This window comes from Neophocaena asiaeorientalis, unplaced genomic scaffold, assembly GCF_003031525.2.
Source record: "Neophocaena asiaeorientalis asiaeorientalis breed wild unplaced genomic scaffold, Neophocaena_asiaeorientalis_V1.1 scaffold230, whole genome shotgun sequence".
NCBI classification, from domain to species: domain Eukaryota; kingdom Metazoa; phylum Chordata; class Mammalia; order Artiodactyla; family Phocoenidae; genus Neophocaena; species Neophocaena asiaeorientalis.
Genome location: NW_020175186.1, coordinates 2,221,904 through 2,235,744, shown reverse-complemented (window position 1 = coordinate 2,235,744; position 13,841 = coordinate 2,221,904). Strand labels below are relative to the sequence as shown.

The 13,841-nt window shown below is 41.8% G+C and overlaps 1 protein-coding gene across 2 annotated transcripts in view; it reads right to left on the bottom strand.

The window, feature by feature from the left end:
• Positions 1-11,703, bottom strand: part of PRMT3 (protein arginine methyltransferase 3) — a 131,729-nt gene extending 120,026 nt beyond the window's left edge. The window contains exons 1-6 of one of the 2 annotated variants that reach the window (XM_024764690.1): positions 11,583-11,703; positions 11,220-11,352; positions 9,494-9,576; positions 7,948-7,997; positions 7,226-7,328; positions 53-212 (exon numbers count right to left, since the gene is read on the bottom strand). In XM_024764690.1, coding sequence (XP_024620458.1) covers positions 53-212; positions 7,226-7,328; positions 7,948-7,997; positions 9,494-9,576; positions 11,220-11,352; positions 11,583-11,610 — 557 coding nt within the window. In that variant the 5' untranslated portion in view covers positions 11,611-11,703. Of the gene's footprint in view, positions 1-52; positions 213-7,225; positions 7,329-7,947; positions 7,998-9,493; positions 9,577-11,219; positions 11,353-11,582 lie in introns of those variants that run through there. The other variant, XM_024764691.1, reaches the window with a different exon arrangement.
• Between the last annotated feature and the right edge of the window lie 2,138 nt (positions 11,704-13,841).

Sequence of the window (13,841 nt, the reverse complement as noted above, 5' to 3'; positions counted from 1 at the left end):
ATATTATTTTGGGGATCTAAACAATTAATTTTCTATAAGATTGATAAATTACTTCATTCTTTGCAGATCCTCACGCGCTCCAGCTAACGCAGCTTCAGCAGACAGTGCCCTGGCTTCCATGTGTTTCAATTTTTCAACAACTGATGTATTTTCACTGAGTCCACTGGGGTATGAGAATGGAACTGACACGGGTTCATAAAGATCTTCTACATCTAAATAAATAAATGGACATTTCTATCAGGCCATCTTATAACAATGAAGCACATATAAATGTGTTACGAATAAGTATATACTAAGTGCCTATTATGCGGCCAACTGAGAAAAATTAGTACTTTTAATTAAATAAATATTTACTATCCAAACTATTCCAATTTGAGTTTAAAGAGCATGCTGTTAGTCTAAACTTTTCACTAGTTGGCTAAACTGAACACATAAATAAGCATTAATTGTACTGAACCAAACCCAGGAAGAAACAAAAAAGTAGAAGGAAAAAACTCATATTTATTGATCATCAGGTATCTTTCAAGTTCATGCATTACATTTCATTCCATCTTCAAAAGAAACCTAAAATATAAACATTTATCCCTATTTTAAGACATGGGAAAAATAAATTTCAGAGAAACTGACTAGCCCAAAGTCATGCAGCTGTTTAATGAAGGAACTACAATTCAAACCCATGCCTGCCTTCCCAGCCCGTGTTCTTGCCACTACACAGGGCCACCTCCAGCCTCTGGGTCTTTATCTGTAGAGTAACAGGTATGACATTTAGATATTCCTTAAGGACAGTGTGTAGGTAAGGAATTCTGTACATTCAATAACTTTTTCATCATGGGTAAGGTGGTGTGCAATCTATACACTGTCTTATTGCTGACATTATTAAATATCCTAATTCCTAATAGTATTAAAAATTCTTGATTTAAATTTAATTTCATTATATGTAAATCATTAACTTCTGCTATGGAAGTTAATATATGTAAATCATTAACTCTGTAAACAGAAGTTAATATATGTAACTAGTGAGTTTTACAAAATCCCAATGTCCACTGACAGGTCTAATTAACTGTTGAATCAACTTAAAGCAATAAAAACAATGCAGATATTATACTGTCTCCTCAGTACAGCTCTGAGGGAAACACGACTTTTTTTTTTCCTATTCAGTTTTTACCTGCAACCCTTCTTTAGAGCTGGGACAAAATAACTAAGCTTCACAAATACATGATAATATTATAACTTAGAGACTAGAGCCTGAATTGAACTTGTTATAAAAGCAGTATGGTGTGCCACGAAACTCTAAACAGTCCAGCAGAACACTGACTCGTTGCTTTACAAAACTACAGATTCGGGCTTCCCTGGTGGCGCAGTGCTTGAGAGTCCGCCTGCTGATGCAGGGGACACGGGTTCGTGCCCCGGTCTGGGAAGATCCCACATGCCGCGGAGTGGCTGGGCCCGTGAGCCATGGCCACTGAGCCTGCGCGTCCGGAGCCTGTGCTCCGCAACGGGAGAGGCCACAACAGTGAGAGGCCCACGTACCACACACACACACACACACACACACACACACACACGAAACAGTCGATTTATCAGGAAGACATAACAATTATAAATGAGAATAAACCTCACAAAAGAGCTTCAACATACACAAAGCAAAAGCTGATAGAATGGCAAAAAAAGACAATCCTCTAATCACAGAGATTTAAATACACCCCTATCAACAACCGATAGAGGTAGATTTTTAAAAATCCAAAAAGACATAAAAGATCTGAACAAAAATATTCAGCACCATGAATTATTTATAGAATACTGCACCCAATTACTGTATCTTGACATTTTTGAAGAACACTGATCAGTAATTTAGAATTTAGTAGACTGCCCCTCAACCTGGGATCATCGGATGATTTTTCATTATTAGAATGAGGTTAAACATTTTTGGCAAGAACAGCAGAGAAATGACGTTGCCTCCTCAGAGCATTACACCAAGGGGTTCGTGGCGTCAGTACACTTATTACTGGTGATGTTAACCTTGATCACTTGGTTATTATGGTAGTGTCTGCTCAGTTTTTCCACTCAAAAGTTTAACAGCTCCTTTGTAGTTAAATTTCTTGGGGGACATACTTTGAACTATGCAAATCCTATCTCACCCACCTAAATTTTCACCTACTAATCTTAGCATGCATGGGTTACTCTTTTCTGCAAGTTACTACCGTGGTGTTTGCCTAATGCTGATTTTCTGTTTCTCTTCTTCCTTTGACATTTATTAACAGGAATTCTATGCTGAAGCGGAGCTACTCCTTCCCATTTATTTGGTTCCTTATTCATGTCAAGAAGAATTCATGGACATTTATTTTATCCTATGGGTTAAAACCCAATACTGTCATTTTCTGTATTGATTAAATGTTTCTAGCTTTGGCCACTAGGAGGTCCTTCAGGTTGGTTCCTGTGTTCTTTAGGTTAAGTCCCCTCTTCCCCCACTTTTTCTTAAGTACTTCCTAATTTTCTGGAACAAGGTGTCCTAGACTTATCTTGTATTTTCCCTGCCCCACCTGGAAATCAATCATCTCTCTAAGGACTCTTGGTTCCTTTTATTAATAAAGGATTATAAATCAAGATCTGGGCACTAGGTATGCTCATTGCTACTGGGGTTTTTCTAGGCCCTTTCAGCAGAGCTAGGAAATATATGTATTATACTAACCCCCCCCACACACACACACATCTACATTTCTGTATCTGTCTGTCTGTATAAGAAAAACTATGAATTTACACTGACACTTCTGATTCCAATTTGTCAACACAGGACTCATTTCATCCTTCATTTCCTTATCTGAAACCTCATTCTCCAACTGTGAGAAACCTGGCTTTTATCCATAATTTTTAAAAATAAATTTATTAATTTTATTTTTTTATTTTTGGCTGTGTTGGGTCTTCGTTGCTGCGTGTGGGCTTTTTCTAGTTGTGGTGAGCGGGGGCTGCTCTTCGTTGCGGTGAGCAGGCTTCTCATTGTGGTGGCTCTTGTTGCAGAGCACGGGCTCTAGGCGTGCGGGCTTCAGTAGTTGTGGCTTGCAGGCTCTAGAACGCAGGCTCAGTAGTTGTGGCGCACAGGCTTAGTTGCTCCATGGCATGTGGGATCTTCCCGGACCAGGGCTCGAACCCGTGTCCCCTGAACTGGCGGGCAGATTCTTAACCACCGTGCCACCAGGGAAGCCCCATCCATAAATTATTAACTCACATGTTCCATTCTAGCATACACAAAAATAGTGTCAGAATTGCTAATTCTTACCCTGCAAGAAATGCCTTTTCTTACTGGATTACAACGTTGATGTAGTTCTTTTTATCTGTAGCCTCAGCACAACATCCATTAAAGGTTTCAGTTACTCACCTAGCTCTTTTCCTCCCCACTCCCTGCAGTATGGTTACATTATTCCTTTGTATTACAGTTCAGTTCATCTGTTAGTGCCTGCATTCCATTTCGCACCAGCACCACCCTTGTATACATACATCCTCGTTGTTTCAATTGTTGATTTTTTTGATTATATGAAGGCTATAAAAAACATTACTGGGCTTCCCTGGTGGCGCAGTGGTTGAGAGTCCGCCTGCCGATGCAGGGGACACGGGTTCGTGCCCCGGTCTGGGAGGATCCCACATGCCGCAGAGCGGCTGGGCCCGTGAGCCATGGCCGCTGAGCCTGTGCGTCTGGAGCCTGTGCTCCGCAACAGGAGAGGCCACAACAGTGAGAGGCCCGCGTACCACAAAGAAAAAATAAATAAATAAATAAAATAAAATAAAAACATTACTATAGTCCTGAGAGTTGGAGCTATACAAAGAGATATACTCAGCAAAGTGTCACTCGATCCTCATCCCTGTTACCTCAATCCCACTGTGCCCTTCCTTCCTTGTCCCACAAACCCCGTTCAGTAACAATCTCTTCAGTTTCTAGTTTATCCTTCCTGTATTTCTTTTGCACAAATGAGCAGACACATAAGCATTTTCCTAAATCTCTTTCTTTCTTATGTGAAGAGTATCATAGTAGATATTCTTTTGAGCTTTGCCTTTTTCATTTGACAGTATGTCCTGGATAACACTCTGTACCAGTTCAGTTCATTCTTTGCAATAGAGGATAGAGGTATACTACTCCATGGTGTGGACGTGCCATAGTTTATTCAACCGCTCTCCTCTATATGAGCATTTGTCTTATATGTATTTTCAGAATGTTGGAGGTGTACCTTCAAGACCAATTCTTATGAGTGAAACTGCTCAGTTAAAAATCGCACGTTCAGGGCTTCCCTGGTGGCGCAGTGGTTGAGAGTCCGCCTGCCGATGCAGGGGACACGGGTTCGTGCCCCGGTCTGGGAAGATCCCACATGCCGCGGAGCGGCTGGGTCCGTGAACCATGGCCGCTGAACCTGCATGTCCGGAGCCTGTGCTCCGCAACGGGAGAGGCCACAACAGTGAGAGGCCCACGTACAGAAAAAAAAAAAAAAAAAATCGCATGTTCAGTTTTTTAGGTATTGCTAAATCTGCATTCTACTAGCAATCTTAGGACAGTGCCTGTCTCTCCACAGCTTTGTCAACAGAATGTGTTGTCATATTGTAAAAATTTTTACCAGTCTGAGAGGTGAGAAATGGTATCTTGCTATTGTGCTATTTTCCTACCTCTTTTTGGTAGAATTTTTCCCCATTTTTCTATCAACTGTTTTGATCCTTTGTCCCTTAATTTTTAAGAGTCTTTTATGTAAAAAGGATATTAACCCTTTGAGGAGTATGTTTCAAATATTATACCATACTTTGAAAAAAATTAACTAAACTCCATTTTATTCACTCAGATTTCATTAGTCTTCCCCTAATGTCCCCTTTCTGTCCCAAGATCCCATCCAGGATACCACATATGTTTAGTTGTCATGTCTCCTTAAGCCCCTCTTGGCTACAACAGCTTCTCAGGCTTCCCTTGACATGGATAGTTTTGAGGAGTACTGGTCAGGCAGTCTGTAGAATGTCCCTCACTTTGTGTCTGTCTCATGGTTTTTCATGGTTAGACTGAGATTACTGGCCTGGGAGGAAGACCACTGAGGTAAAGTGCCATTCTCATCACATGATATAAAGGGTCCATACCACTGACATTACATCACCGATGATGTTAACCTTCATTACCTGGCTAAGGCAGTGTTTGCCAGGTTTCTCCATCAGTATAGTTACTTCTCCCCACTTACACTGTACTTTCATTGCCTATTTTCTTAGTTATCTCCTTTTTAAATTTAGTCATCTTTATATTCTCAAAGCCCAATACAAAGCAGATGCTCAATAACTATTTACTGAAAGACAGTGCAGGTGAAATAGTCAGTAATCAAGCCAGGAGCCATGAGAATGAAGAACCTTCTCTTCCATCTCTCTACACCAATGGCCAGGAGAACAGATCTTTTGCTTTTTTTTTGGCTGTGCCGTGCGGCTTGTGGGATCTTAGTTCCCTGACCAGGGTTCAAACCCGTGCCCCCTGCAGTGGAAGCATGGAGTCCTAACCACCGGACCACCAGGGAAGTCCCACAGATCCTTTGAGAGGCACGGGCAGTGCACTAACAAGCATGCCCAGTTCAAGTTCCACCTCCTTTACTAGGCCCCTTAACTGTTCCAGATCTCGGTCGTGACTTCTTCATCTAAACTCCTTAGAACTTATTTACTAATAACAATAAATTCTCCTTCATTAAGCACTTACTCTCTGACAGGTACTGTGCTAATATGCATTATCTTTGTAACAATTTTATAAGGTAGGTGTCATAATCACCTTTTTATAAATTAAAATTAAGTCTGAAAGAAGTTAAGTTAATATACCTTTGGAGAGAGAAGAGGTCAATACTGATCTGTATCCATAGTGACCAGCAAATAGCACTCGGTATCTGCTGATCTGAGTAATCTCTCCCTCTTCTGAACGGCACTATTTTTCCTACTTCTCATGAAACTTACTATATTCCACCTTATCTTATAATACAGGACAGTCATTCAAAAACAAAACACTCCTACTATTAGATTGTGGGCTCCCAATGCGAAGGATTCATTTCTTCATGTTTCTAAAGTATTTAACATACTACTTTCAACCTGTGAGTGTTCAATTTTGAGTTTAGGGAGTCACGAAGAACACCTAGTGGGCACTTTGTCATGTATCAAAGAGATCACTTTGGTTACTTTGAGGAGAAATAAAATTTAATAGAAGTTGTAAAAAATGGGAAAGAATCAACCTAGGCCCCACCAAATTTTAGAGGTAGAAAGTTGGAAATCTGGCCCTATTTCTCATTTTATAGATGAAGACCTAAAAAACAGAAAGCTTAAGTGCTTTGTCCAGGGTCACTTAGTTCCTGAATCCTACATTAAGGTTCTTACTATAGCATCACACTGCCACACAACTTCTCTTGATGGTACTTCTCAAGGAAATGAGTGGTTTTCCACAGTTCCCACTTACCAATGGACTGCGCAAATACACACTGTCAAACTACTATCTGTGAAGGTGTGTGTCTGTTTAGAATGGTCTTGCTGATCTGAAGACAGCAAACCCCTCTATCTCACCTAACTGACACAAAAAACATGAAAGAAAGCATAAATTAAAAAAATAATAATAAATCATGAACTCCAACAAATTAGACCTATAGAGAGCCAACAGATTTTTCATAAGATTCCTGTTCAATAAGGAATGAACCAAAGCACAGAGCAAGAAACTAAGAAAGCTACAGTCAAAAGACGAGTGACCCTGCCACAAGGGAGGCTTAAGAGTTAGTATACGTGGGGAATTTTCGTGCAATCTGTCCTGCAGCAAAACAAAAGCTCCATAAATTAGATGTCTTAAGAAAAGTCACGTATCTGATTGTATTATGAGGTAAAAACAGCAATATTATTAAATTTACTTAAATCTATTAAATATACTGATTTAATTTTTTTAATTTAAATTTAAAATTTCATCGATTTTAATTACATTAAAAATCAGTCTGACAACTAAAAATTATTCTCTCAAGTCTCCCTATGTTTCAAAACACCTTTTACACAATGTTTAACCCAAGCTCATATTCCTCCCTGGTAACTGTTAGTGTGACCCTCACTTTCTAAGTGACTTAACGTTCCTTCTGAAACCAACTACCTGACAAGGTCTTTAGAGAATCAAGGGGATGATATATTTTCCTGTAACACCTAACCACTATTTTGTCATAACAAATGACCCTGCTTTAAAGTAGATACCATATGTTCATCTTACCAAATTGAAGTAAAAGGTCATCTTCTAATACCGGCTTTAAATACTCTTCTTTCTCCCAAGGCACTGGGTTGTATATGGAATTCATATATTCAACTGGAGGATTCTGGAAGTAAAATTAATTGCATATTTTTTCACTGCACATAATCACAAAATCCCCCTACCAAAAAACTGGGAAAATTAAACAAAAAAGGAAATCATGTCTACATCACACAAAATCTCTGTTTAAACAGTCTATGTTCACCGGCTATTTCATTAACTTGACTGGATGACTGCTTAATTGTTTCAATGCACAGTTTTATACTGTTTGGATTTTGAGGAAATGGCAATATAAACACCAACTGACTAGAACAAAGTATTTAAAAAACACAACAAAAAGAGTAACCAAAGCACTTAAAAATCGCACTAGAAATTATTTCTGATTTTACAGAAAGACTATCAGTATTCCCCTTTATCTGACAGTGAATTACTTTGCCACATAACATTGATTCATCTCTTACACAAAATTAAAAAACACACTTAAGTATGGTATGTATCCATTTACTTGGTGCTGTATGTCGTGCTAGTTCCTAATGTCCATGATTCCCCCAGTATGATGAGTGTCAAATTTAAAACAGTTCCTCATACAGCAGTTTCTCATATTCTTTTAAAAATCGGTGCATTGATAATCGCTGTAGTACTTCTTTAGGTTTTAAACAAAATTGTAGATTAAGCTACCACCTTACCTTAAGTCTAATAAAATTTATTAGTTTAATGTATCCATAAAATTCAAGTCCTAAAAGGAAAAAAAAAAATTCACTTATTTTAACATAACATGAGTTTTGTTTCATTAACCTGCTCTGAAGATGCTTCTCTGGTTAGACAATAAAATATTTCTGTCCTCTCAACTACTACTTAAAAAGTTTTGAATTTTTTATTAAGAACTAGAAACAGTAACTCTGACACTTCAGAATATTTTAATTGAGAAACAGCCAGAGAGGACAAATTTTTAAGTGCTCTTCTTGCATTTCTGAAAAATCGGAAATTAATTTTTAGAATTCTACTCACTTATCAGAACAATACAAATGAGGAAAATTAGGCCCTTGATTTTACCAAGTATTTGGCAGTTAATACTAGAGTTGATACTGAAGTTTCTAAATCCCCAATTTTTATGGTACCTACCAAACTATAATTTTGCCAGGACACAGAGTATACAAAGTATACTAGCTTTTACATTAAGTTAAATGATGCAAATGAAAAAATAGTGAGGCTTGTTATCTGGTTCTCATCTTTTCAGAAATGAAGCAGCATTTAAAATAAGGGAAAGCAATAGCATATCCAACCAATTATTATTTGTCATGAGAAATACTGTTATGAGAACATGCCAGCATATAAAAATGTTTCATATGCGTAATAGCACACAAAAGCCCCTATTTGGTACTGAAGAAGATATAAAATAATATAAAGTACGGTTTCAATTCAGTTTTAAAATGCACATTAAAAACATGAAAAAAAATGAAACTAAGTCACTTATATCTTACAAAAGTAGTTGCAGTTGAATTTATGATTCATAAACATACTGTATCATATGTTTATCTGAGACCCCAAATCTGCCTAATATTTGGTATTCTTCAGTAATGTCCTTTCTAGTTGTTAGTAAATACAGGGACCAAAAAGCCAATTCTGTATTTAGTTAATATTAGTGGGATACTGTAGGTCTTCTATATTCGTTTAAATTAGAAGGCTTTAATTTTAAGTATGTTTAGATGCAAGTTTCAATAGAATCATCAGCTGAATCTCTGGATTACCACCTTAACTTTAGCACTCGCTTTTTCCACACTCTCTTACCAAACTCCTTACCAAACTCAATCTTGTATGCCTTGAAGTCCATGTTATGCTTTGACCTGATAAGTTGTCTTTTTTCATAATGATCCACCTCCTTTTCCAAAGTCCACCTCTATCCTTTGCTCTCCCTAATTCTAATATCCACGCCCCTTGTCTTCCTAATTCTAAAATGATTAAAATGTAATCACATACTAAGGATTTTTTGGGGTTTTTTTCCTTTTTCGTTGTGAAGGCAATTTAAGCTTAAATAGTCAATCATATCTAGAAGAATGACTTATTTATCAATCTTTCCTCAAAAGCCATTTGTCAAAAACACGCCATTTTCATAAGTTGTCGTCATGTGTTTCACTATATTGGATTTGTATAGGAAAGGAATGGTCTGGAAAAACATAATGTTTGAACTTAAATTTCTCAACTAAAATTTTCTTTATTCTAAAAATTACTCACCATGTTTATGAACCATGTTATCAATATTAAATTGATGCTCAGACTTACAGTGTGAAAATGTTTCTTCAGCAGATGTAAATAACCTGAAAAACCAAGCAACAGCTTCATGAAATAGTCCCCTAAGAAGTCTAAATACTGACTTCATGTTAGATATAAACTTTTCCCCCTCACTCTGCAGGTTTCCAGTTTTACTTCCAATTAATTAAAAAAAACCAAACACACCTGTAGAGAGGAACCCAGCACTCCTAAAGGGAATTAGTACTTCTGAGTCCCATTTTACACCTAAAACAAACTACCCTTTAAAATGTTGAGCTGAATTTGCCAAATAATAGCACTGAATTTATCACAAGGCTTCTAAGAAAGAGAACTCCCTTTGATAGACTGTGTCTCTTAAGACCTGAAAAATTCACTGCATAAGATTCTTTTCTCCTCTAAGTATCAACTCTGCTTTCAGAGGCTCTGAACTGACACAGCTCAAACTGCTTTTAGAAATAAAGCATAAAACGTATAATTTTATAGCTAGTAAATTCCCAAAGTGCCATATTTTGAAAAGTGGTCTTACAGTGCTCCCCAAGGATTTGTATTATAGACACTGTGAGGGCCAAGCTCCTTTATTCTGTGACCTGCAAAACTGAAGGACGTGTGATAAGATAACACACGGCAGAGAGCCTGCATTACCTCTTCTATATGCTTGGCACATATGCAGCAGTTTTCAACAAACGTTTACCGAGAGAGCTTATTTATACAGTATTTACACAGCCTATCACAAAGAAGTACCTCCCTGATGCTCAATAAATATTATCTTTTGACGACTACAGTATATGCAGACATCCCGTACCTACCCACATGAGGCTACACGTGGGAACAATGACGAATCGTCAGAAGCTAATATACCACCCATCAGCACCACTCTGAGACTCACTGGTAAAATGTTTATTAAAGTAACACTGGCCAGTGCCAACCAGGCCTCTTTCACGCCCACTTGCCCAGGACAGCAGCCAAAGTCAAAGCTGAAGAGGCAGAATTTTAAGTGGAAAAAACATGTATTTGGTTATAAGACAAACCATAGCTTTGTGACTTTGAACAAATTACTGGTATTGCAGCGTCTTTTTCCCTAAGTGAAAATGGCATCAATTCCTTCCCCCTCAACTGGGGGGGGGGGGAGCCCCTAACAAAGGTGATTCTTTAAACGGCTCCAATGGAACTATTACACCTGATAAGCTTTCTAACTGTCAAAGAATTATAGAATGGGAGAGCCTGAACGGTTCTAGAAGGTTGAGGGATTAATCGAGTTTAGTGACTCCCAAACTTGTTACTCTTTAGAATCACTTCAGCTAGGGTCTTTGTAGAAACAGATTCCTAGACCCTGTCCCTGATTTAGAAGGGCTGAGGCGCAGTTTAGCATCTGTGTATTTTTTTCTTAAGTGTCTCAGGCGACAGAGGTGCACAACTACATGTGGGAACCACAGATCCGGCCCAGAACCCTTTCATTTTACACAAGAGGAAACTGAGGCCCGTCAAAGTGAAGCAGTGTAACCTGGCTTCCAGTTCATGGTTCCTCCCTGGAAACCACTGTGGGTCTTCCGGCTCAACAAACCCTCACTCCAAAGCACGGGCTCCAGACTTGCAAGGCAGCCACTTGGGCTGGACTCCAGAGGAGCAGACCACACAGACCCACGGGGCCCGGCCACCCTAGGGCTGGCGCCTCGCGCTGAGGTGGACGAACCTGTCACAGAACAGGCAGGGGGTCTGCTGCTTGTCGTGGGGGAGATCGGCATCTTCCTCATCCTCCCAGGAGGCCTCGTCACCGCTGTCTGACAGTCCTGGCAGGTCCTCCTCCTCCACAGCGCCCCGGCCGCCTAGCACACGCAAACGGTCAGCTCTGTCTCGGACCCCAGTGCCAGGAGGGCGGACGAGGGGCAGCAAAGCGAGAACGCTCTGGGCCCGGCGGGCCCTCCCCCCCACCTCCCCCTCCCTCTTTGCAGGGCCCCACCACCCCGGCTCCGCGTCCCGGGCGCAGGGGGAGGGGAGGGGCTTTCACCGGCCCCACGGCGTCTCGGCCTAGGTGCTGAAGGGCCGGGGTACCCACCGTCTGCGCCCGACGCTAACGAACACATGGCGGCTGTGCCGCGAGAGCCCGGCGCGCCTGGGGGCGGGGACCAGGCTGGGCAGCGCACGCGCAACCGCCTCCGAGCCTTCCCGGCCCGAGAACCCGGGAACGAGCGTGAGCGTGAGCGTGAGCGTGAGCGCGAGCGCGGGCGCGGGCGCGGGCACGCGGTGGGGCCGAAGCTCCGGGAACCCTGTGGCTCCTGGAAACAGGAGAGCCTGCGCGCCGGCTCGCGAGCACTTCCGGCCTCGGGGCCGCGGCGTTGTTCACGTGAGCTGGGGTGGGCGGGGCGAGAGCCCGGGCTCCGCCTCCTGCCGCAGGGTTGATGCAGCGCGCGCCGAGTAAGCGCTGAAACTTGGGCTGGGCGTTGCAGGCTTAGACTTGGCTTTTGTGTTCTCCTCGGGCTGCGGCAGGCCTTAGCGGGAGGTCCTAAACCGCGGCCCAGAGCCCAGAGCTGCAAGCGGTTCTGCAGTCGGCATCGCGCCCCCTGTGCGTCCCTTATTCGAGGGATGAGCGGCTAGTCGGGGGGCGACCTGCTCGCTGCGCCCTCTGGTGCCGAGGAGGTCGAACGCAAGCGAGAGGCTGGTACTCCGCACTGGTTCCGGGGCTCCCTGGTCCCCGTGGGGTGCGGCTGGGGAGAGGGAACTGCAGGGGCCAGTGGGTGTACCAGGGGCCACAGAGGGGCCAGAGCCTCGAGGACTGTTTTAAGGAGTTCAGTCTTTAAAGTGTATGTCCCAAGTTCTAGTGCCAGGTGCTAGCACTGGGCTTGGCACAAGTTTATCCAGTTAAATTGACTACCACGGCCTACCAGGCTCTGCATAATCCGCCTAACGTCTCCCCTCAACCCTCCACCTTGGGCCCCATCCTCCAGCCTTTTATTTGGTGCTAATCATTATCCCACCTCAAGGTCTTTGCTAAGAATGTTCTACAAAAGGGTAGATACTTTTTGTCTCAGCCAGAAAGTCTTTCCTCAGGCCATCTTTTCTAAAGTAGTTTCCACTGTCATTCCAGCAGCCTCCTGTTAGTTTCTTTCTTATCACCTACCATTTGCTTTTTCCTTTCTTCTTCCCGTCTTTAGTCACAACACTGTTTGAGCATGAGGGTAGGGCCATGTCTCTACCTTCATTTCTCTGGCACATAATATATGGCCTAACTCATAGGTAGGTACTCAATATTAATTTGCTGAATGAAAAAAAATTGCTGAATGAGAACGATGCCTTGTATTGTTGCTAAACTCTTCTGAATGCACTCCTTTCCCTTGACTGTAAACCCCTAGAGGACAGAATCTATCAAATATTAGTTTGGAAGCCCCCTTATATTGCAGGCCACTGCCAGAGTATCTGCTGGCTTTGCTGGGTTAGACTTACTATTCACTGATGTAGACCCACTGCCTACGTGCCCAGTGGCACATAGGAGGCATTTCAATAAGCTGAATGAACTTCAAGGTCATTTGTTGCCTGGGCTCATCCAGCTTTTTCCTTCATCCTTCCAACATACTCTCCAGCAAGGCCCATCTTCTCCCCATCTGCATAACATTTGGAGGGAAACCTGCTAAATCCCATTAACACCCAATCATTCCATGTTAACAGTAGCGAAGTAACACCCAGTCCAGAGGAGTGACTGGGCCAGAATCTTGTTCCTTGAAGTTTATGTGTCTCCACAATGCTGGGCTTAGGAGGGAACAGCTTTTTTCTTCACTCCAAAGATAAACACAGACCCTCTCCCATCACCCCACTTCACTACTGAGGTCAGAAAAAAATGTTGAACAAGACCTGACAGCAGGTTTGTGGGTAAGGAATTTCAACACACAGAGAATAACTTAAAACTGGCCACTGGGTTTAGCTGCTTTTAGAGCCCACCAGCCTCAGTATATCCTCATGGAGTCCCCGTAATTCGTGCCTCACTTCTTGGAGCCCATGCTTGTTATCACCTAAACAAACAGGCTCTTCAGAGTCCAGCCCCAAAGGAACCCCACCTGGCAGGAGGAAGATGTTCCTTCCATCTCCTTCCTAAAGCCCACATTTCAAGTCCTCACCCCATCCTAAAATATGCCTCTTTCCTAGATGACTGACATTGGGAATGTCCAACCCCTTCTAAAGACAGACACACAGACACACAGACACACAGACACACAGACACACACACACACACACACTAAAGGAGTCCACTGAAGCTTGAAATTTATTACTTTGCTTCCCCCAGCACAGAAGTTAAGACAAACTTCACTACTATCCTTTGTTC